The 23,937-nt window shown below is 39.5% G+C and overlaps 1 protein-coding gene across 4 annotated transcripts; it reads right to left on the bottom strand.

The window, feature by feature from the left end:
- Positions 1-851: 851 nt before the first annotated feature.
- Positions 852-14,417, bottom strand: cnih2 (cornichon family AMPA receptor auxiliary protein 2). 4 transcript variants are annotated; one of them, XM_069146895.1, is made up of 6 exons: positions 14,244-14,410; positions 12,705-13,987; positions 10,546-10,614; positions 7,606-7,653; positions 4,468-4,580; positions 853-4,389 (listed from the first exon to the last, which is right to left on the bottom strand). In XM_069146895.1, exons 2-6 carry the CDS (start codon positions 12,783-12,785, stop codon positions 4,191-4,193), a joined length of 510 nt encoding a protein of 169 aa, XP_069002996.1. In that variant the 5' UTR covers positions 12,786-13,987; positions 14,244-14,410; the 3' UTR covers positions 853-4,190. The 4 variants fall into 4 exon arrangements, with proteins under 4 accessions (XP_069002998.1, XP_069002996.1, XP_069002997.1 ...); XM_069146896.1 differs by having other exon boundaries at positions 853-4,104; positions 4,246-4,389; positions 12,705-14,405; XM_069146894.1 differs by having other exon boundaries at positions 12,705-14,410.
- Between the last annotated feature and the right edge of the window lie 9,520 nt (positions 14,418-23,937).

Below are 23,937 nucleotides of genomic sequence, written 5' to 3'. Positions count from 1 at the left end.
CATGAATTTGTTATAAATGTGCTTGGATGCAATACTTCTCTTTTAAATGCATTGTGCAGAAAAGCAGCGCTGCCAGGCATGTGCACCAACTTCTATTGGATTTCTCTGTGGTTTGAGTGAGAGCCACCGAGTGAGTCAACAGGAATTTCTAATACAATTCAGTTTCCATGGTGACAGCGGGGAACGATAGGTCCTTTTCAAACAAAGGGAAAACATCAGCTTAAAGCCTCGTTGTTTCTCTGTTTTCTGTCTGAATGATTGTTTAGACAAGTGATAACCCGGCAAACCTTACAGACCCTGCAAACGAGTCCCTGAGTCGCCTTAGGCACACTCAGCGTTTTGTGTTTTTTTTGTTGTTGCTGTTAAAAGCAGAAGAATAGGGATTATCAGGGAATTTAAAAACATTTTAATAGCTGCAGTGACATTTTTATGTCTTTTTGTAAAGATGAACTCTGTCAGCTTAGTTTTGTTATGTATCCTAATAGGCAGGCAGCGCCCTGTAATTTGACACATTAGTATTCTGGAGGTGCAGACATTAATGAAAGGCTATCATAGTCTCTTTGCTGCCTCTCCACTAGGAGCTCTTTTCATGATGGGGGTATTTTATTGGAATTCACTTATTCTGGTGCCTTTAAAGAGGTTGTGAGAATGCTTCTGCAACCACTTCTGAACGCAGCTGTTTTTCAACAGCTTTCAATGTGGCAGTTCTTCTTTTATCCCCCCCTCCCCTCCTCATCCTCAGAGTTATACTTCTCTCCTTTGGAGAATATTTTTCAGCTCTGGTGTTGGCAGAGCGTCGCCTCTGCTCTCACAGATGGACAAAACACTGAGCCTCAACAGACAGGAAATAAGGAACTTGGAGATGAACACTTTGGCATTACTGTTTTATTAGAATATGGCGTGTGAATAGCTGTACATCATAGTGTAACCTAATAAATATAAAGTAATCCACCAAATTTACTGTAGCGTACGTTGATGAGAAATGTATAAAAGACAGATACAAATAGATATACTGAAATACAATTTTCTAAAATGCTTTGTTTAGAGCAACTACAGAATGACATTCAACCAAGCTGTGTTTGTCCTCTTTTCCTCGTGTTCCTGTGCTTTAATAGTGATTGTCCAGACTCGACACACTCACATTGTTGGCAGAGTTTTGAGGTCTCAGTGTCCTGTGATTACTTTCATGGGAACATCATTTGGCACAACATGAACTGTACTGTCTACTGCATGTCTTCAGAAACACTGACAGCCTACTTAAGCTTCTTCAACGGTTGAAATTCAAATCACACAAGCAGTCTGATTTGCTCTTTAAATGAGACTGATTATAATTGCCGTTCGAGGTGTGTGTGTGTTTATACTGTATGTGCGTGTGTGTGTGTGTGTGTATGTGTATGTGTGTGTGTGTGCGTGTGTGTGTGTGGGGGGACGTTTCTTAACTGGCGACATTTAATTTCCTTTGCATCAAAATGTTTTTAAAACTTTAAAATGTTCTGTACTGAAGTTGTTATATCACATTTTAATTCAATAAAAGAAAAGGCGCACCTGTATATAACGTTTATTTAATGTATTGTATAAGTCAGTAAATACAGGTGGATTTAACATAGGTTTTAAAACCTTTTTAACAGCATTATGTTGGCAATTAAACTTTTATTTAATTGATAAATCTATTAATCAAAAAAAAGTTTTGGGGGGGTTAACAGATTCTATGATAATACAGAAACCAAGAGTAACTTCTTCAGGCCGTCAAATACTTTTGTCGAAGAAGATGTGTCTCAGTAAAAATAATGACGAACGCCCCCAAAGGAGGGGCTAAACCTAACAAAATTGTGATCATGTCATATCTAACCCAAACCATGTGGTTCTTGGTGCCTAAACCTAAGTCCACGGTGTGTGACAAAACATCAGTATATGACGCCTGGGATGAAAACAGGTTGGTGCTGCATGTGTATTAATCTGCTGCAGAAAAAAAAAAAACTACACTGCCCAGCTATTTTGGGAAGTAATTTAGCCTTTTTAAAATAAATAAGTAAATAAATGTATTTGTGACCTCTTTTAAAAAAATTACATCTTCTTTAGAAACAAATGGGCTTAGGCCTGAGCGCCACAGACAGGACTGAGAAGTCAGAGAGGACTGAAAAAGCCAATTACTTTAGTTTTTAGTCTTTTCATGGGATTTGTCAACGGTAATAAAAATATAAAAATGTGACATCTTATCCTTTATACTGGCATTTGTATTCAGTTAATATGTGCCTCCATTAAACATGTCTTTTACTATGTATTGCTAACAATCAGAGCATATACTGTTGAATGATATAAATTGTGTGTTGTGTTTTAAAGTTTGGATGATATAAGATATAAGAGGTGAGTGGTTGTGACAGATCAGTGATGCAACAGGTGAATCTTCATTTATAAGCTAATGTTGAACTGTGAATTTTAGCTGTAAATCATTTAACTAGAAACTGCTTCAGTAGGCTGCAGTCTTATTCAAGACATCTTTTGCCCTAATCGAGCCCCACAGTTTATCTATCAGCATGTCATCACCACCATTTACTACACCGGCGTATGAAAAACATCACAGTTTGTTCTCAGGCTACCAGAGTTTCTGTATTTATACTGCAATCACACATTGGAACCATCACTTATCTACAAATAGATCAAACTAATGAACACGTGACAGCAAAGGCAGCACCAGCTGAGGAAAGGCTTTGCTGTTTACAAATCTTGGTCATCAGCAACATGAACGCCTCACGTCTGAAACTGTATGATTGAAGATGTATTGAGATGATGTCACCATCTTTACACCTCGTCATATAGTCTCATTATTGTCTTGTCTGCCTTCTGAGTCTCGATCGCTGTCATTACAAACACTGAGTAACACTTCATCGATATGTTTCATGAATCCTATTACATTGCTAGTTTGCTGTTGTTAATTGCTTTTTGTACATGAGATTACTATGTTGTACCTCGGTTCAGAGAAATGCTGTTGTGCTAAAATGACTCGAGTATAGATGCAGATGAGTGATAGTAAACTTCACTGGAGATAGGAATAAGGCGCTCCCTGCACACTAAAAAGAACAACAGAACTACGTTTTTTTTTTTTTTTTTTTTTTAAAGGAAAAAAACATTGTGTCAAAGACAAACACTTTCTTGCCTCACTATTTTTCTTAACTAACTAACCTTTGTTTTAATTTGGCACAATGTTTTTTCTGATATAAACTTTTGGCATTATATGTCTGAGCATGAAGCTCTTTGTAAAGCATGAATCTAGCATGTAGCATAAAATATGTCCTCACAGCTATGGACATACCTATTTTGAATACACACCGCAAGCACTGACTCTCAAAGTCAAACTTATAATTAATTCCTTGCCGTCTTTTCCTACAGTGTCATATTTTACTTTGTTTTTGGCAGAGGCCGGCATCAGGCAAATGTTTTGTAGGTCTGTGCTTTATCTCCGTCCTGGTTATAAGTGTCTGTGCACACACCAGATCATTGTCTCTCTGCCAGGCCTTCTGCATTTGAAAGTTCTCCTGAACGTTTTTCTTACAGTTTAATGCACCTGTTACACAATCGCAGCGTGATATTAGAGGTGTCTTAAATACATGGAAATAATACCAAAACAATCCTGCTCTGAGTACATTTTGAAAGTGAAAGAATACAGATGTATTATTTTGTTTTCCAGCCCCTAAGTGTTTGGAAATTCACAGTGAGTTGAGCGACTGGATTGGTAAGAGCAGCATGGGGAAAAATCCAGCCCTTCAGAAATATTGTTAAATCATATAATGGGTCAAAGGCAACACAAACACCCGCGTCTTCTCTCTCTGTTTCATTTCAGTCCTTCGAAACGTTGTCCAACAGCAGTATCTGGGATAAAGAGATAAAATCCAACGGAAGCAACACCTTTACATTCTCATTCGCCCAGACTGGCGATCTTGTTTTGTCCAAGGTTAGACTGCCAAAAACCAAAGCCAGAGAAAGTCAGTGTACATGGAAAGAAGAAGAGTTTATGTCTCCATTTGCTCCTCTGTCTTCCTTACAGATACTTCCTGTTATTTCTTCAGATCTCCTGCCTGTTAGAAGCTCACCAAGGCGTAGACCATACTTCATCAGGAAATAAACAGTGCAACAAATCACGAAAAAAGGGAAAAAATAGTGATTGTGCAAGCTCATACAACATCACAACTAATCTAAAAGGTACCACTGATCCATAATATAGTCTGAGGAGACTGAATTTGTACTAACCTGTAGAGATAATAGAAGAAAGAGAGCAGATAAAATCCCAGCTTACACCAGGACTCCTTCTGACAATAGTTGAGAATGTCAGCATTCATCACGCTGACCGGATCATACATGACCTCTGACCCGTCAGCTGGCCGATGAAAAAACCTGAAATAAACAGGAAGCTCAGCTCACTCAGCCATCGGACCAACACAAGCTAGTCAGACATCTGTTATGGGACTGTACCTCCACAGATGGTAGAAGAGCAGCGGGATATTTAGGCCAAGTGTGACCCACTCTCCAGCACACATGAACATTATGCAGAAGAGCCCGTGGATGGAGTACTCCGGTACCACCAGCTGACCAGAAAGAGACACAAGGAGGCAGTTTATAGGTCAGCATGTTATTAAGAAACTGAAAATGATCACATTGCAACAGCACCTTGAAAAATACTGCTGGTTGCGTGATGTGAAAGAACTACAGTCCCCGAAACAAAGTCACACTGCGAGGCAAACACATTCACACAGAAAGGTGTTGATGTTACTCATGGCTAGCTGCTGTTACGGGTGAAAATATAGTTTCAAACACATGTAGACAGTTTTTTTACACCTTGGTAGAAGTTGCTGTGGTTTTACGTAGATTGGTCAAGTTGCTCAGAGTTGTCAGCCTGCTTCTTGACCACTGAAGTACCACATCTCAGATTATTTCAGTGATTCAAACAGGTCAAGTGTTGCACTCATTATCGACTCTTTCCCCAGTTGTCAATATATTTGGGATAATTAGAGTTTGGTAAAGTGGGATTTAGAAACCTTGTGTGCCCAATAGTAGTAGACTAATAGTACCAAAAAATAAGGGCAACCATTATGATGAGACTGACAAGAATAGATTTTTTTAGGCCAGTTGGGGGCAACAGAAACAAACTGTGACTACAACACTGACATATCTTCACCAATTAAGGTATAAGGTAGACTAAATTGAAGTTCATTGCTGGCCAGGAAGCGTGCTGCCATTTTTTAGACCCTTTTCTCTGAAATCAGTTCCCTGTGGCAGCCAAAAACTGTACTGCAATAGCACTCAGAGGGAACTAAAACAGTGAGCTGAAAGACCACCCCATTATCACAACAAACCATGTAATATACACGTCAGTCCACTTTACGATACCGTGTCAGTGTCACATTTTGCCTCACCTAGGCATGAAAAGTAAGGTGCCATAAGTTTAGGCACTAAAAAGCTATGTGGTTAGTTTAGGAAAGGATCAGCTTTGGGTTAAATCGGATACAGTTGCAGTTTGGTAAGGGTTGGGCAACAAACCCATTGGACCAACACAAGCTCGTCAGACATCTGTTATTGGATCGTACATCCACAGATGGCAGGTATTATTAAATATGGTTCGATTTAGAGGATCATGGTTTGGGTTGAATTAAGCAATTTTACATAAATAATGATCAAGCAGCAACCAATAGTGACGTCATCCATTGGTTTGTTTGGATTTTGGCCATCACCATCTTGCTGTTCTGAAGCCAGGAGTGACTATATTTGGACGAGTTGGGATCTGACTCAATCTGATTGGGAGGCCGAGGACACTACGTTCTGCCTACCTATAGTCGAAATCTGACTGCAACACAGGCCTGTCAATCAAACAGGCATGTCTCCAAAAATGCTGCCTTAAGGCCTAATATCTAATTAATGATGGAATCATTTTCAGATGAACCACCAGAAAACGAATAGGAAGGAGTGACTTTAGCAAACTACACTATTATTAATCGTGGAAAAAATGTATTGACTTTCATGAGAGAAGTTAAATGGGAGTCTATGGAGCCAGAGCCTTTTTGGAGCCGACCCCCAGTGGCACTCGGTGGTATTGCAGTTTGCCTCATTTTTCAGACCCAGAAGCTACGTCCACTTTTATATGTATGTCATCATGTAAGTTATTTTACACAAGTTGAATATTTTATGTTATTAAAGTTACTTGTGTTATTTAAAAGAAATACACATCGGCTTTATTTGTATCTCCAATTTGTGAAGTTGAGTCCTAGAGTCCTAAATTGGTCCCAACAACCACCACCACCTCCACTCTCTGTGGACTTCATTACACTTTGCACTTCGTCACATGACCAACTTTTTCAACCCTGGTCATACGTGTGTGTACTTGTCATGACTAAACGTGACACTGACAGGGTGTCCTCCAGTGGACTGATGAGTGTATTATACTCTTAGGTGCGACACCGGGCTTTAAAGACACTCTAAAGGTCTGTAGGGATGAATGCAAGTGATTGCTAATCGCGGCGAGCCCCTTCACAAGCAGTCATTTGATCCAATATTGATTATTGATAACTGCTACTTTAAAGGAACAACAATTCTTAAATTGGTATCACATAAAAACTGTTACATTTATTTTCAGTCTCTATGTCAACCGAATATGTTTATTATGGGATAAATGTGTCACCACTGATTGAATTGAGCTAAATATCCCTGCAGGATGGGTCCACAGTCATACTAATAAAGAAAAAGAAAAAGCCAGTGTAGTCAAGTTGGAGCTGAAATTCATACTTCTCTGCATGCCTCCCTCTGTACCAAGTAGAGGTAATTGAAACCCCATTTGCACTAGAGCAAAGTTATTGAAAAAATATGCATCATCTAATTTTTTCTTCAATTACATGGTGATGGAGTGGTTGTGTGTCAGTCGCACTTAGGTTCTTTGAACTGCTCCAATGTGGAGGAAAAATCAATCAGTAGGCAAAGCTATCAATCAACAGCAAACATCAGCAGTTCAGGAGCTTCTTACAGGTAAATCTAAAAAATTATATGATTTTTTGCTATAACAGACTGACTAAATATTCACTCAATTATAAAAGCTTTTTTACAGATGAAAAAGCACATCATAACTCAGTTTAAACACAGAGGAAGACTTATGAAATAATAGTGTTCATATTGTATATATGCATAACAGTACAGTTACCATGCTGCCTTCCCTCTTAGATTAAAGCTCTTGTTGCCATTTGTTTATTTATTGGTCTAATAACTTCGGCCTAGTTTCAGCACCTTATGCTGCTGATCAGCTTCCAACACACGTGTGTTCAAATTGGCCTCTAAAGTGTGTGAGTTTTCAGGGACACTGTGTTCCTTATCTGAAAGCCTTGAAATGTGAAAAAAAAAAATACACACAAAGCCTGGACAATATCAGTGTTCTCCAGCATCGTGTTTCTGCACAACGGTCATGGTGGAGAAGTGGGGACGGGCTACATGTCAAATGAATCACACACAGCTATTGTCGTCCTCACAATGGTTAGAAAGACAAATGGTCGTGGTTGTCTGAAGGACCTCTGTTTTAGTCATCCACCAGCAGCAGCAGCAGGTCAAAAAAACAAAACAACTATTACTCACTTTGCGAAGCAGGTTGCAGATCCTTTCAATGTTGAGAATCCTCTCCCTCTGTGGAGTGCATATAAAGAAAGCCCGGTCAGCGGTGTACGAATTACCTGCTATGTCTAACAATAAAAACTGTCTAGAGGCAGATACAATACATGCTTTTAGTTTGCAGAGTATTTTATTTATTAACGATGCACCAAAAAAAAAATCACTGGTCAGAAGATCTGCAGCTTCATGTTGCTGTTGGGTTCATCAAAACAAAAACACAGCAGCCACATTCGAAGTGATAGTTTTTGTTTTTGTTTGGTGCAGGCCTTTTCCACTGTCTTGTACACCTAACAGCTGGCTCCTGAAAGAGGACTCAGTGGTCAGTTATGAAATAAAAGCCATCCATCTCTTCCTATAGATAGTTGCTTTTTGCGGTGATGTCTTTATTTGCTTGTCCATTGCTTTGCCAACAAGGCAAATGAGACTGTGTTTTGGGATTGCTCCCAATCTCCGGCCCAAGAGGGTGGAAAAACTAAAGTACCAATAGTCAGGTAATTAACAGCCGGCTGCTCATTTGTTTTACTTCATTCATTACTATTCGCCCCATCAAGTAAATAAGCAGCATGGAAAATATTATTATATGTCAAAGGGTTTGCCTCGTTCCAACATGTGTAAACTGTACTTCCTCTGTATTCAATGAAATCTCAGCACTCTCCTTTTAGGACTTAATGTCCTTGTTACATTATTAATGCCCTGTGATGTCTGTTCTTCTTTATCCAGAGATACGTGTACATTTTATGAAACTGTGGACATAAGTTAAAACTCCTCCGGTGACCTGAAAAGGGGAATTTGTTCCTTACATCAGCTCTCCATTCTCACATAAAAAAATGTTGGCTTGCTTTGTGCACAACTTCTTTCCACAACACTAAGGTTTAAATTGTAAAGAGCACAGTGCTCGGATCTGCCAGCTGAACTACTGCAATGTACATTTTATGGTTTGTTAGTGCTCGTTTAAATTGTTGGTGCAGCTCAGACTTTACAGCCTCTGCTCTCCCTGAGGTGCCCCAATTTGTGTCAGGTCATCCAATTCACTTTAAATATTTAATAGTTCCAATAAAGAAACATGAGTGAGGACATTTATCAAAGGTGGAGGAGACACTTCACAATATGCAGAGCGAATAAAGGAGAAGCAAACACAGGGCAAAAAGTATTTTGGAAATCTAATCAAGTGAATATTGTCAACTGCTTTCACCGACAATCAGCCATAACATTTTTCAGTAGCGTTAACTTTAAAGAAGACTTGAAATGAAAGGAATGTTAAGAGCATGACTTTTACAGTTTGATATTTAATAGAAAAAAGGGTAATACTGCAGCCACTTAATAGCACAGGTATGTATGGGGTGATTCACCTTTTAAAGCTTTTCAAGATGAAATAATTCTACATTTTAGTCACTGTTGGTCAAGCAGCCAATTACAGTGTCTCATACTGTCTCCGTCTGAGACTAGCTGAAATTTCATGGCTCGACACACAAGTCCTGATTTTTAAACAGATGTTTCAACACTTCTATGTTGTCTTTCTCAGATTTCTCTCTTGCTGAAAAATATTTACAGCTCCAGTCCTGTTTTGTACACAGTTGAGTGAACGTACGATGCTCTCTGCTAACATCAGAAATAATTGCTGTTTAATCTCTGAGGCTGTTGTAATTTAATTCTTCTTCTGTTTGAGCAGTTTATTGATTTTGGGAGAGACTGGTGGCATCGCATCCCCGTCAGATGATATTATTTCTTAACACATCTGGATGTTGACATCAGTAAAGATGACATATTTAGGCTGCCATCATACAGCACAATGTAAAGGAATCCAATGGCGTAACCTTGGCACAAATCTTACTAACAGGAAGCTTGTAATTTGTTGATAGTCTCCATCTGTCTGAGGGTCGAAACAAACTGTGCCTTGAACTGCACCTTCACTACAGCATTTATACCAGAGCTGCTGTATTGTATTTGAGAGCGCTACATCTTACAGGTGTTTCAGTTATTGTGTCCACCCCTGTAGCTGGCATGCCTCCACACTCCCACAGTCTGTTTTCACATCTTCCTCTCCCACTCCTCATCACTCTCGCTTTGCAGTTCAGATGCAGTTTGAACATGTTCGCTAGAACATTAGCTAGCTTGTGAAAAAAATTCTCACAGCTGCTGTTAACTTGCTAAGTGAATAATAGCTCTCACTATCGAGTCTTGGTCAAGTTATTTAATTACATTTAAAAAAAGATTACATACTGTATGTGGGCAGCTGTGCAAGGCAAGAAGACAAATACTTCCTCTGACTTTGGATCAATTCTTATTTTCTGTAAGAATGTCTTCACTTTAGGTTGCATCTCCACATGGGACTCGAGTGAAGATGGTTGTGTTTGTGACAGTGAGGTGAAACCTTCCATCTGCACCTCTTGCTTTGCTGTCACCAAAGCATCTCATTGTATAAACAGCGACTTCATTTGCATGGATCTCTGTAATTGATTAAGCCAACGAGGTGATGTCTTTGCAGAGAGGCTGATTACTTCAATCTGCATACAGATGAGTGTTCCAGGAAGCGCTGCCCGGGTGCTACTGTAGCAATCACCCGCAAACTCGGATTAGAAGTAATTGTTCTCAAAGTAGTGCCAACAATTTGATGTTTGAAAATTAATGGATGGGGCTAAATGTGGCTGAATTAAAGTTATTAAAAGGTTTTGATCTAAAATCACAAACGCAGTATATTGTGTTCATACTGTACACAATCTGAGACTCCATGTGTAACAATAACTGAGAATCTAAAGAAATTTCATTTTTGGAGCGGAAACCTCCATTTGAGTCTTTTTGTGTGTAGATCCCTGAATATTCACCTTGAAAACGGGAAAAAATGGATTTCTCTGTGTGCACCCGAAGGTTTGATCACTCTTGAACGACATGAAGCAGCAGGGCTCTTACCGCTCTGGTGGGATTGCTCTGATCGATGGGGTTTTTGAAGTCTGTGCAAAGCTCATCAAACGCAATGATCTGAAAAATAACAGACATGTGTGAGCTTGTTTTAATTTAGTGACCTCCAGAATACCAATGACGCACATACTGTAAGTGTAATGTCCTGCATATCGAGCTGTTTCACCACCACACTCTGAAGAAATGGTCCTCAGGCTGCAGACGCTCCCTAACATCTTGGACAGCTGCAGCCTAATGTGCCATTATCGAAAAGGCCTCTGTCAAAGAAATTCTAATTTAAATTCTCTCCTGACTTCTCACTAGTTTCTTATCAATTTGATTTATATTTCTAGATTCTCATCTCTAAAATTACAAAACTGTCTGATGACTGAGTTCACATTAGAAACTGAATGTTCACAGAGATGCAAATGGCATTTTTTTGAATGACAATTAGCTTTTTTTCTGGCAGGATTAAAACAATCAGTGCACATACCAAGTTATGGTTTGGGGAAATGTATCAATTAATATCATGCATTAAATAAAATGATTTGTTTAGTTTGCATATGAGAGGATTGTGGCATATAGGAGGACTGTATGGATAATTTTGTAATTTTGTTTCTGTGCGCATCAAAATGTAATAAATTGAGGACACTTCAGAGATAACAATGCCATTGTTCAGATACACTTCACTGATAGCTCTCTAACTGCTCACTGTGAGGCGAGGATGAGTGACAATTTGTCTCACCAGCTCCCTGATTAACAGCTCTATAAGAATACTAATAATTCCCAGAGTAAAGGCTTCCTGCTCGGCTTCTCATCAGTTCAGCTTTTCAACAGCGAAGCTTCACTTTGATGGCTTGTTGAAAAGCAACAACAAACTGGCATTATTTGCAGATAAGTGAGCATCAACAATGATTGACAGCATGAAAAGAGAACACGTCCGTCCGCGTGAAACGGAAACGGTCCCGGTAATTTCCCCATACGCGTCTGTGCGGCTCTCTTTCGCCTTTCTTACACACATAGCTCTGTTGTAAACAGATGCAGTTTCCATGGTGACATGGTGAGCACCCTCAGCGGGCACCATGGTTACTATAGCAGTGAGGAAACGCTCTGATTGGTCGCGCCACATATAGTTGGGGTGCTGCACCCGTGGGTGGAGGCAGACTGGGGGAAGGGGTGAACAGCATCAGAGTTTGATAAGCCTTTCAATCACATGGTGGAGGGCTGAGCCAGACACACGCTTTTCACCGTGTCTCTTTCACACACAGACACACTGACTGACTCATATGTAGTCTCACCCACTTAGTCAATTGGTACGTTAGTCATTTCAAGTCTTATATTCCTAATGATGCATTTTGTATTTCACATCATTCCCCGCTCCATGGAGCGAGTGTTAAAGGTGAGAGATCAAAGCTTTGGTGTTTGTTGAGTCTGTACTTGTGTAACCAGTGAACCGAGTGCACCGGTCTCCAGCGGTACCTGTGCAAATTCCACTCAAAACGCTGCAGGCAAACAGATTCACAACAGTCTGGTGGAGAGATTTATGATCACTGTGTTTTGCTGCCTCCCTGTACTCATTACGTGCAGTGTACTGAACCTGAACACCTTGTTTGAGGAGCTGTTTATTGTCAATACTCAGAGATCACTGGCTGCTTTAATGTGGAGGGAGGGAGCCTGTTGGAGTCTGTCTTTCTGGGGTCACATGATTAATCAGACTGGTGATGAACCACCAAGTAATCAGGTCAAAGTCACTGTGAAGAAATAAAGGATTTAAAAAGAAAATGCAGATTATAACTCGGGCATCTCCTCCAACTCAAAGCTGTTTCATCCACCTTGAAAGGATCCAATGAAATATGTTTCCACAGCTCTGTGTTTGAATTTAAAATGGCTCACAGTGTCGTTTGGTGGCTTTTAAGAGGTCATTTGAAGTGTCACATAAGTACATTTTGAGATTGATCGGACACATTTCTGCATGTTATTACCTCAGGAGGACCAGAGCGAGGTGTGTGCCTGCTGTGTAGCTGTCAGCTTTATACAATTGTGCGTAGGAGGATGTGTTTGTCTGCCTGTGTGGGATGATGGAGCGTGTGGACGCTCACAGGCCCTGCGTGTGCTTGTGTTTTTTTGTTTTTTTACAGTGCAGTGTTTGCAGTGTGAACGGTGCCACTCACCTGCCATATGACGAAGAAGATGAGAGCGGCGCACAGTACCAAGGTGAGCATGTAGCAGAAGGCCGCAAAGGTGAATGCCATGGCCGTTCCAGCCAGCCTGACGACGGGATGGGTCGAGGGGGAGGAAGGGAACTTCTTCCCTGCTCCGCCTCTCTCTGGTTTCTGGTCCCTCTCCCTCCTCCTTTTACTGCCGTGGAGATTATTGTCTGTTTTCCCCTCTGATGCAAGCTGAGTCTATATCATCCATGTTGGTAAGGTACTCAGTTTTGGTAACAATGAATAATCAGCTCAAGCTGTGGCCTCCACTCTTTTTTTCTCCTTTTGTGTCTGACAGCAGGACAGGTCCTTCCTCGCTGGAAGCACTTATATGTCTGTTCACAGCCACAGTTGTCTGTTGTTGGCCCGGTGCTCCTCTGTTCACTCTCTGACAGGCAAAATGTCTGTCTCCTCCTCCTCCCTGTAGTTTCTCTTTAGACAAATCCTACACATATTTTTCTTTTTCCTCTCTCTCTCTCTCTCTCTCTCTCTCTCTCTCTCTCTCTCTCTCTTCTCTCTCACTAACAAAAACCACCAAGAGTCTGACTGACACGCTGACAACAGAAGCACAGGATTCTTGTCGATACTAAGCGCGGTAACAAACAGTGAGGATTATTGTCTAGGATGGTTATGGCTTGTGATAGTTCAGCAGTTTGTTGTATGGCTTTCAGTTCATCTGTTGCTCCGAATCAAGGACATCATTAATGACGCATATTTCAAAGTGATATCTAACACGTTCGTAAACAAGTGTGAGTTATTTACAGAGACAGTCCGCATTTATTTTGTATTACTAATACTGTATGTTGAGAAATTATTTAGCCCCTACATAAGAGTCAAGGTATTGCTTTGCACATGAGACAATTAGATTTTGACAAAGCAAATTACTGGTTGTCCCCAGTGATTTTCAAAAGTAAAGCTATAAATCAGTGAGGAGGCAAATATCATAAAGATTATTTAACACTTAAATGTCACACATCCTTAAAAATACGAGATGAGAGAACAGTATTGATAATAGTTTCCGTTAGCATGGAATAGCTTGACTGACCTTAATATCGAGTAGAGAATACTTGGTTCTGGTTGGAGACGTGTCTGCCACTGAACAGTCCACTCTGTCCTCGTCTCTGTCAATTTGGGTCGACACCATGTCACAACTCTCTGCTCTGCATCTCAGCCTCAGACGCATCCCTCAGATTTCTCCAAAAACATTAAGATCTGTCTGACCTGACGTGCAGGGTAAATGGCTCAATCTGGAGGGGTCAAAAATAAAAAAGGAAGGTGGGAGAAGGGAAGAGAATTTAACCAGAAACTTGCAGAGCATCTACATGTTGAGACGCATTTACCCTGATTCAGAAAAGCCTCCTGTTCTTAAGTAAAAAATCTCCAGAGCCCTCAGGAGTCATAAGTTAAGGAGTCCACATTTCTATCATCTCCCCCATCTTCCTCATTTGTCTTCCTCTCTAAAGTCTCCCTTCTTTTGATCCCTTTTTAAAAAAAAAAACAGACCTGAATGTGCTTCCTGAGTCTACACAATCTTCTCCCGTCTCTTCCTCTATTTCTTAGACTGCGAGAGAAATATTTCCATCACGGTTGATGTTGTAACGGTCCACCAATAGCATCGCTCTGTCTCCCTCCCTCTCTCTTCTTGGCTCTCTCCTCCTCCTCCTCTCTCTCCTCCTCTCTGTCTGTCAGTCTCCCTTTCTCTTGCATTTATACATTTCCATAATCCCTTGTTCCCCAGAGACTGATGAGGGGGCAGGGCAGGCTGCAAATGTCTCTCTCTCCCTCCATCGCTCTCCCTCCTTATCAGCCCCTCTCGCCGGAGCCTTCAGTCATCCATCACACCATGAAATTCAAGTCTTTTTCTTGGAGGGTGTTGCTCTCAATCGCCTGTCATTTCTTTCAAATCTCTGCTGTATTAGCACCTCCTAAAGTGCTCAATTTCACTTTTTGTTTGTCTTCCTTTTATTCTTTTTTTTTTCTAACTACAGCCTATCCATGAACAGATTTTAGACACCACTGGTGCCATCTAATGTACACTGCTGCCGCTTCTTTTGTGAAAAGTATATTATCATTGCTCACTCTCCATGTATTATTTCTTTGGCTCAACACTAAATAAATAAACAGTATTTGTGTAAGTAATTCCCATATAAATGGTATCACTTATCTGCGTCAGGACCATGTCATAGGTTGTAACGCAGTGGTCCAAACCGTTTGTCGTGGCATACCTGCAGCAGAGGTTGAATACCCCCTCATCAGTTCTCATTATGTTCCAAATATGTTCTCATTAGTGAATCATAAAATTATTATTTCAAAAATAATAGTTAAACTTTATTGTATTGTTGCAGGATGTTCTTACAGTTACACAATCCTCCTACTACACTTGGGAAGCCAGAAGCTGGATTCAAGCCTTAGGTTACTTTTAGCTTACTATTCCAACCATTTATGTTTTTCATTAACTATTAAAATCATTTATTTATTCATTTGAGCTATTTTCATTTTAGTTAAATATTTCAACCGTTTACCAACTAACTTCACTTTGTTCAAGCGCTGTTGCTTAAAATATAATTGAACACTTACTTTTAGCTCACTAATGTTATACTATTCCATTACTTTTAGTTATTTCAACCATTCACCCACTAGCTAACTAATGTTATTGTGTTCAGACACAGACTGCTCTATTTCAATCCTTTACTTTTAGTCTTCATGTCAACTATCTTTCACTATTACTTTATTACTATTACTAATATTGCAAACATTTATTTACTTTTAGTGAATTAACCATTTCAACAGTTAAGCCATTGCAGTTCCCTCTGCAGCTCACTATCATATATAAGTGTAAAACACTGATAAGGGGCATGTGTGTACTTTTACTTTTAATACTTTAATTACACTTTGCTTATACTACTTTCACTTAAGTAGGTTTTGAATGCAGGATTTTTAACATGTAGGTGAGTATTTTCACAGTGTGGTATTAGTAGGCTACTTTTACTTAAGTAAAGGACCTGAATACTTCTTGCACCAGTGCTTTTAATTTACTATTTGTCAACTAACTGTGTAATTTCCTATGCTAACCTGCTAACTGGTTTTAACACAATTGGAAATGTAATTATTGAAGATCAATATCCCTCGAATTTGTAGACCTATTTGTCTTTTTATTTGCAACCTTTGTGGCAACTGCACAGGTACCACCTGGGGTATGTACACCTGACTGCAACACTTAGAGATCCAGATTGAGTGAAGCATTGATCAGTGCTTTGACATAGAAAAGAGTCTGATTATCTCCAGATCCTGTCAGATTATAGCAAAAAAGGGATCCTATAGCAACAACTTGAGTTCTGACACTTTGAGCAATTTTTTGCCCACTTGGAGGCAGTGAACTCGAGCTGCATTTGGAAGAAGTTTGCCTCTGATGAATGTTCACTTTCTATTTAGATCAGTTTTACTCTCCAGTAACTCTTCAGGGATACATTTTAAATGTATAGGAATCTATATGTAGAAAACACATCACATCAGACCTGATGTCACAACTAGGCTTGTTAAATAGCGCCTATAAAAGTTGAGTATACCACTTTAGCATACACAACGTATCGGTACATTTTAGACACCAATTAAGAGATATCAATTAACGTCAAAGTGAAAACTAAGTTTCTAAGAACTAATTGACATGAATGACCTTGACAATTTTCAAATCTACTCACTTACAAACCTGTATTGACAAAGCCTGCTCCAGACCTCTGAATCACCGCCCTCATCGCAAAGTCAAAAGAAATTACAATTCAGACTAATTAAAACGCTGGCTGTCGAACAAATATGGTGTGAAAAATGCAATCTGGGTTACAGAGGAGAGCAATGGATGGGTGGTTTCCACCAATCTGGGTAAGTGTTAGCCATCTGATGGTTAAGCAGAGGTTGCTGGTCTATTTTGGCTCTGTGTTGTCAGTGGTCGGGGATTCCCTACAGTCTAGTCAAACTGTGTCAAGATGTTATTTTTAATGTAAATTATTTTCTCACTTGTGACTTTTATTAAAGCCATTTGGGTTGTTAAACCAGCAAACACACAACGTATAAGTCAGTTACATAATTTCATGGATATATGACATCATCAGTGTCACAGTCAGTGTCACTTTAAGTGTTACGGAGTTAAAAAAAAAAAAAAATGAGAGAGGGATGTCACTTTTAATATGAGCTGCAGTTAAATGCCACATGTGCTGGAGGCTGCCAGACAGCCCTGGACTGAGGTTTTGGCTCCATCTTGAGCCAGAAGCTCAGAACTCATAAACACCACGAGCATTGCTGGACCGGAGACCACAGGAAGAAGTCCAAGAAGGTTAGTCCTCCGGCCCTCAGAGTCAACACTTAGGTTTCTGAGTTTCTCTCATTAAAACTGTCTTACATGATCTTCAGCTTAGTCGTATTTCTGTACTCGTCTATAACTGCAGCGAGGCATCGTTATTCTGCAAGCGTTTGCTGCTTTCCTATTAAGGTTGGGAAAGTCCTTGTTAAATTTGACCTTGACTTCACTTTGATACTGGTTTTCCTGAACCGCCTGAGGCAGTCACTGATCTTATAATGTGTGGTGGTGCAGAAAGGTGGAGCTTTTCCATTCTACTGTATTTACCCTGCCTGTAAAGTGTAGAGACTTTTTAATATTTTATTGTTTAGCAGCTTTTTAAAGACTAATTCACATACTGAGTTTGTGTAGCAGAATTGTATCTCTCACAGCCTGAAACCACAATAGACTCGCTATTGTTTCATTACTGGCTGTAGGTCTCCCAGTAGTGGCAATAGTATGAGACTGCAGCTCCTCATGTATTTTCCCATTCCTGCAGTATGACATGAATACTCGTGTAAAACGTCCAAATAAAAGTAGAGGTAGCAAACATAATCAATAATGATTTAAGTTTTCATTCTAGTAATACTCTCTAAGATGTTACACTTTCTATGAATTTATTCTTTTTTAATTTTGTATCCTTTAAGTGCAGGTGGCAGATACCTAAAGAGAAATATTAAAGTTTCAACATGTGCGGTAGTGTGTGAAAGGTTTAGGTATGAAATTATTGTGTTCAAAAAATAATTGCCATGATTTTTAATTGTTGAATTAACTTCAAACAAAGGGCTCTAAACAGACAAATGAACTAAAATCAAACCTAAATCAAACCAGTATGGGTGTGAGTATCTTCAGGCTTTAAGACAACACCAACAATTCCGTTTTAGATACTTTGCAGGGAGCTTCATCCACTTGGTTTGATTGTTTAAAAATTCATTTTTCTTTTCAACTTTGTCTGCACATTGATCTGTTAGTTTGTTACTTTGTTGAACAGCATACAAAATTCTCTTTGTAATATTTGTCTAGTTGCAAAAGGACTAATTGAAAATGCAATATATTGTCTGACTGACACTAACGCAGAAGATATAAAATAACCATATAAAAAAAATAGTTTTTGTGAAAAAACGGATGTGCCTTGTAACAGAAAATCATCATAATACTCAAGATAAACTGAGGTTATCTATACTTCTATATTATGATTTAGTCTGGTGTGTTCACTACCACATCATTGACAACCGTCACAGTTTTCACAATCAGATGCATCACTGCAGAATAAAAGTACTGTTAGTTTAAAAATGTATTTCGTTGGACCCGTCATGCAGCCACTTTCAGTTCTAAAAACGCTCTGAGGTTCAAAGAATATTGTGAAATGTTCTAGTAGCTTTCAGCTGGAAGGTACGATAACATTTTCTAAAAAAGTTAAAAAATATTTTTCACAACATTGTCAAAAACAATTCATGTATTTAGTGGCATGTTTTTTGTTTTTTTTATGTTCCCAGAATGTTATTATTTTAAAGATTGGGATAGCGTGCTTTAAAAACATTACACAAATGTTTTGTGATAACATTCTTAAAATGTTTTCTGAAGGTTTTAGAACGTCTTTAGAGAATGTTTTTCTACTTTTAAGAAGAACATCCTGGAAACAAACAAACAAACAATTAAAAATTCTCCCACTGAAAACACTCGTTGAATATTGCATCATTTCTATCTGGGACGTCTTCAAGGTCAAGAGATCATGTCAGTGGTGTCGACTGTTGCAGACTGATGATGACTGATGCTGTCATTTCTTTTCTTGGGATTCCAAGAACATGTTAATTAGTACATTAGTGTAAATGAAGACTGGCAGGTTTTAAATTGTCCACAAGATGGCAACATATGAGAGGCAGAGGCAGCAACAGATGGTCGCATTACATGTCTGACAGCAGTCCTGCAAAAAGACTCACTGAAGAAGAATTCTTGACTTCTTACTGTGTTAATTTCCCTGAGAGGCTTCATCATGATTTGGCTGGGTTGATTTATTATATAAAGAATACTAATTTGATCAAATGTAATCAAATATTAAATACCTCCAATTATCTGGTTGGTGTAGATGTAAGCTGTGAGGAATCCCTGCTAAGTCGAGGATGGAGAGAAAGCATCGAATCTGATCATTGCAGAGAAAACTAATGTTAAGCCTAAAAAACAAATAGGTCAAGTAATTCAATCTGCACCAATGTTTAAAGGCCTTTATGACTATAAACTCATTAACCCCAGTCACATGACCTCGGTGGGAAATCTGGCACAGTCTGGTCAGCAGCAGTGGACGTCTGAGGCTCGTGTTTAGTGGACTATCAAGAACAATTCAGGGATGTACTACAAGATGGGACCAATTTAATTTCTCCTGACCTTTTGACCTTTGGTCTCAAATAAAATGTCTTTATTGCTTTATTGATTTCTTTAACAAAACAAGAAGTAAAGAATATGTTCCAGAGTGCCCACCAGGAGCAGTGTGGTATGGAGGCATTAACACCCTGTGCACAAATGTCACTTTACAGCAGCTCAGTGACACGTTTACACCAACAAACAGCTTTATGTTGTTGTCAGGGATCTGTTGGGGCGTCTGTTGCACGGATGCAGCCATTGAAGAACCTCCTGGAGCCTTTTGTCTGACAGGATGCAGCAGACCCTCGCAAGCACCCCCCCCCCCCCCCCCCCATCCCACCCTCCGATAATCAGGATTACAATTTTTGCTGCCCTCCATGACATACAAATATTTCTAAGAGCAGCGAAGTGACACGGGGAGTGATGCGCGCTGATGTTAAACTCGGCATAACCACAATCATGACAAACGTCCCTAACACCCATGGATACAGGGGGAGCAGCAACAGTTGCCATGGCAACAACAACAAACCCTGTAAGGTTGCTTTTTACTCTCGAACCGTAAATCAAATGATTTGTGCCCTACAAATAATCCTGGATGACATCACCAGGTTATTGATTTTAAAAAGAACAAAGATGACTAATGATTAATATTGAACTCTGAAACACTTCTCTTCTGTTTCATAATGTATTCATTGGCAGATTTTTTTTTTTTTTATCTGTGTAATAACCGAGTTGAAAAAAAAAACCTGATGCTAAAAATATGTACTGTGAAATATGAACACACTGCGAACTATACTGCAGGGATTAAGATGCCATGTATGATATAGCGATGCATGTGCTTTAATAAATTCATGCCAGAACCTGTGTTCCTATAAGAAAGACCACCGCAGTGAAGTCTGTGTGCTACATGAGGTTGCCTCAGTTTGGTAAATAGCTAGATAACAAGTAATTACAGCAATTAGAGTGTTAGTAGGTAAGTATGTGATATGGGACACAGTAATGGACGTGGCAAAGGAAAGCACATCCTCCATTTGGGAAATTTACTTTTACAAAATAGTGAGTTTTAAAGATTAAAAAGTTGTCATCAGATAGAAAAAGTAATATCTGGGTTTGCTTTATTAAGTTATTTGTAAGTTAAATGAGAAATGTGGACATTTTCTGTCTGTGATAAAGGTACATGTTTTCATAACTCTGGATAATAAATGCTGGTGTGCTGGTTCGTGAGCTACCTGTTCTGCAATTCAAGTTCTTCTAGCGAATCCTTGCTCTGTTGCCCTCCTCCATAAAGGTCAAAGGTCAGAGTTGATATAACATCACCATTGCTGGCAGGAATTCCTCGGCCAAGAGCGCTTACAGCTAAAAGTAGGAAAATGACCTGCTGGCACAAGAGTTTGAGAAAAGGAATGCCACAATGTGAAACAAGACATGAACATAGATCCTTCAACAACAGTGATTGTTTAATGATCACCCAGGACAGAAAATTTTAAAACTTGATACATACAGAAAAATGACAAAGCAAGCACTTACCAGGAAAATGGCAAATTCTGTAAGAAATAAATTGAAGGGTGACACTTTAGGAGGGATTTTTTTTTTGTTGCATTTTCACAACAGTCAAAAGATTAGATTGTCTGTCTCAGTGAGAGACAACACAATCACGTTATAACAGTGTTGTTTCATATTGTTTTAAGCAATGAGCTGCCCCACAAAATGCATCAAAGTGCTGCAGTCCATGGCCGGAGGGCACAGATGAAGAGGAATCACAGACGACAAAGTATCTGCTTTACGAAACACCACTCACTGAAGGTTTGACTACTTGCTGCAACAACATGAAATCCTCTTCTGTTACATCATAAAACTGGGGTCCTGCAGTTATTGGATGATCACGCAGTCCCCAAAACAGAAGAAAATCCTCCCACACGGGGAAGGTGATAACCTGTTTGTGGACAAAGGAGAACGGTGAGATATTATTTCATTACTAAACGTGTGTTTCTTTTCTTCCATCTCCTTTTTAAAATCTGTCTCGAATTTATTGACAATAGCTTTTGGTCTGTTCCTGCTGTTATTAGACTGGCCACTACTTTCTTTTATTTCACTGATTTGGCCTGTTTTGATGCAGCCTGCGCCCACTCACACACCTCACACCTCAAAGATATGACCCACAGTGAACACACAATTGTGCTGTGGATCAGTCTCTTCCCATGTAAATAGTCTCTCTTGGCTTTCGAAAAAGAGAATAAGATGGAAAGAAAATCAAAGTAAATTAAAAAAGAGCGACTGCTTCTCCTTGCCAGCTGCACTTCCCCGACACCTTGCTGCTCCTGACGGAGTCCAAGGCACCTAAATCTCCAGCACCCTTCCTGTTTTTCTGTTGATGTTGGCACTGGTTGGCTTGGTCTTTTTTTTTTTTTTTTCAAGTTATTCATCTCTGCACTCACCCACATAGTCTCTGTGAAGTCTATGAACACGCCTCCTTAAAAACACATCCCAAACCTCCACACTGGCAATCACACCAGTTCAGTTTTTACAGCAATACATCAAACTAATCTCATTCATTCACCTTTTCTTCACATCAAAACATCTCTTATGCAACCAATCTGAGAAACCTTGTTCCATCTTCAATAACGGCACAGAAGAATCCTTTAAATGAGTGATTGACAACCTGATTGGTCACATGATGACACCTGAGCTAGCTCCACTGATGAAGACTGTGAGGTGCAGCTGAAGGCTCAAAGGAGTGGACCCGGGGTTGAATTGAATTCTCAAATATTTAACTTCAATCACAAAAACACAACTTTTTTTTTTTTTTTTTTAAAGCACTCTAATGCAACTGTTCTGTCTTTATTGGTCCTTATAGTGATGTTTATTTATTCTTCACTGTCATTTAGGTGTTATTTGGATTATACGTTTTAGCATTGAAGTAATTAGTGATGGTGACAGTGGCATTATACTCAGAGGTGTTTCTAATAATATGACCCCATAGTGTGTGTAAATAGGGAGGACATCTTTGACTACAATGGAGTCCAGTTGAACACTAGCATTTATGGCAGAGCTGTTGTATTGAAATGCAAGAGATTGTACATGTGTTTCTAACAGAGTGGCCCCTGTGTGTATATTTTATAGTTGAATGGTATGTTTAAATAATCGTTGTGTTTGTTGTCATGTCAAATTAATGCTGCTTCTTTTGCCTGTGATTATTCAGTGTTAAAGCAGCTCTGAGGCGCTGTCCGTGGTGCTGAACAGCAGCGGTGGATGACAGTGACATCATTCGAGCTGACTGGCCCGAGACAGACATAGCTGCTAATGTGAACTCGTCGAGGGATGCGATAGCGTACAGTATGCATCTGGGGAAGGAAGCAGAAACAAAAACATTTGCATAAGAGTCATAGTTTACTCTGCACAACACCTTCTCTTGTTTTAAGATGAGGGCCCATAGATCACCATCTGCTCCCTCCTACAATGAATAAACTAGCTACACTGGTGCAATTTAGTGTTTCACAAGAGAGATTCTGCTAAGATGAGAGGAAACGCTGTAAGAGTAGGTCAGCGTTTTGAAATCTAAGATCAAACTTTTCTTCAATACAATTAAATGTGTATGAATAAGCCTCTCTGTTTTTATTCAGATGCGTAAAATGTCTCATGTCATTTAACTTTTTGGCTGCGGACTGCAAATATTTACTGAAAAACTGGTTCATAAATCACCTGACATTAATAATAATGTTCGGTCAGTTTGTTGTTTTTATGGACAGTGTTTGGAAAAGGGTTTAAAGACCTCCACAGGTGACACTGCAAACTTCTCCACCAGAGTCAGCAAGTGTTTTTTTTAAACTGACTCTTGTCAACAGGAACAGAAGTCTTCAGTAAGATGCTGCTCCTCCTCATGTTGTTGTTGTTGTTGTTGTTTTTTTTACCTCCTTGCGCTGGTACTTTCTGTCCTCCAGATCTCAGTCTAATCTCTTTTATTTCCCTCTAAGGTTTACTGTAATCATCCCCACAAGCCTCCATTCCACGATCATCGCCGGTAATCATCCCCCAGTAAGCTAAACAAATTTAATCCAAATGAAAGCAATATGTTTGAGCTCTGCGACTGATGCAGCTCTGGATATGACGGTACTGTTCTGTCAGAGGTGTCCAATGGCTCCTGAGTCAAGAACTCGTACAGTAAATGCTGTTGGTTACAGACATTGATGACTTTGAGGATTCATCTTAATGGTGATGCCGATCACCTGACAGGTCAGTAAATGACTAATGACCTCCCCCTCAGCTGCACTTCGAGGTACCCATACAGCCTTGATGAAGGTTCATCCTGAAAACAGAGATCAAATGAATATGGACCGATTTTAAAGAGAATGGTCAAAATCAGAGACCGAGAAAGACTTCATGATTTTAGTCCCTAAATGGCTCACTCTCCAAAACACTGCAATTCCCATGATGCAGTTCAGTCACACCTTTCATTCAACCTTGTTTGGCTGTTAAATGCCCTCTAATTTTAAACTCCATGCCTTCAGTTTT

Source organism: Embiotoca jacksoni, unplaced genomic scaffold (genome assembly GCF_022577435.1).
Source record: "Embiotoca jacksoni isolate LCO1_2020_lvr unplaced genomic scaffold, fEmbJac1.0.p SCAF_13, whole genome shotgun sequence".
Lineage (NCBI taxonomy): Eukaryota > Metazoa > Chordata > Actinopteri > Embiotocidae > Embiotoca > Embiotoca jacksoni.
This window is presented reverse-complemented; position numbering and strand designations above follow the sequence as displayed.

Bases quoted from the DNA above. Each gene is read 5' to 3' on its own strand.
- cnih2 (XM_069146894.1), bottom strand. From the start codon at position 12,785: ATGGCATTCACCTTTGCGGCCTTCTGCTACATGCTCACCTTGGTACTG. The intron at 7,654-10,545 runs GTAAGAGCCCTG...TGCACTCCACAG, and splicing joins AGAGCAATCCCACCAGAGCG to AGGGAGAGGATTCTCAACAT. The intron at 4,390-4,467 runs GTACAGTCCCAT...TGTTTATTTCAG, and splicing joins CTCTTCTACCATCTGTGGAG to GTTTTTTCATCGGCCAGCTG.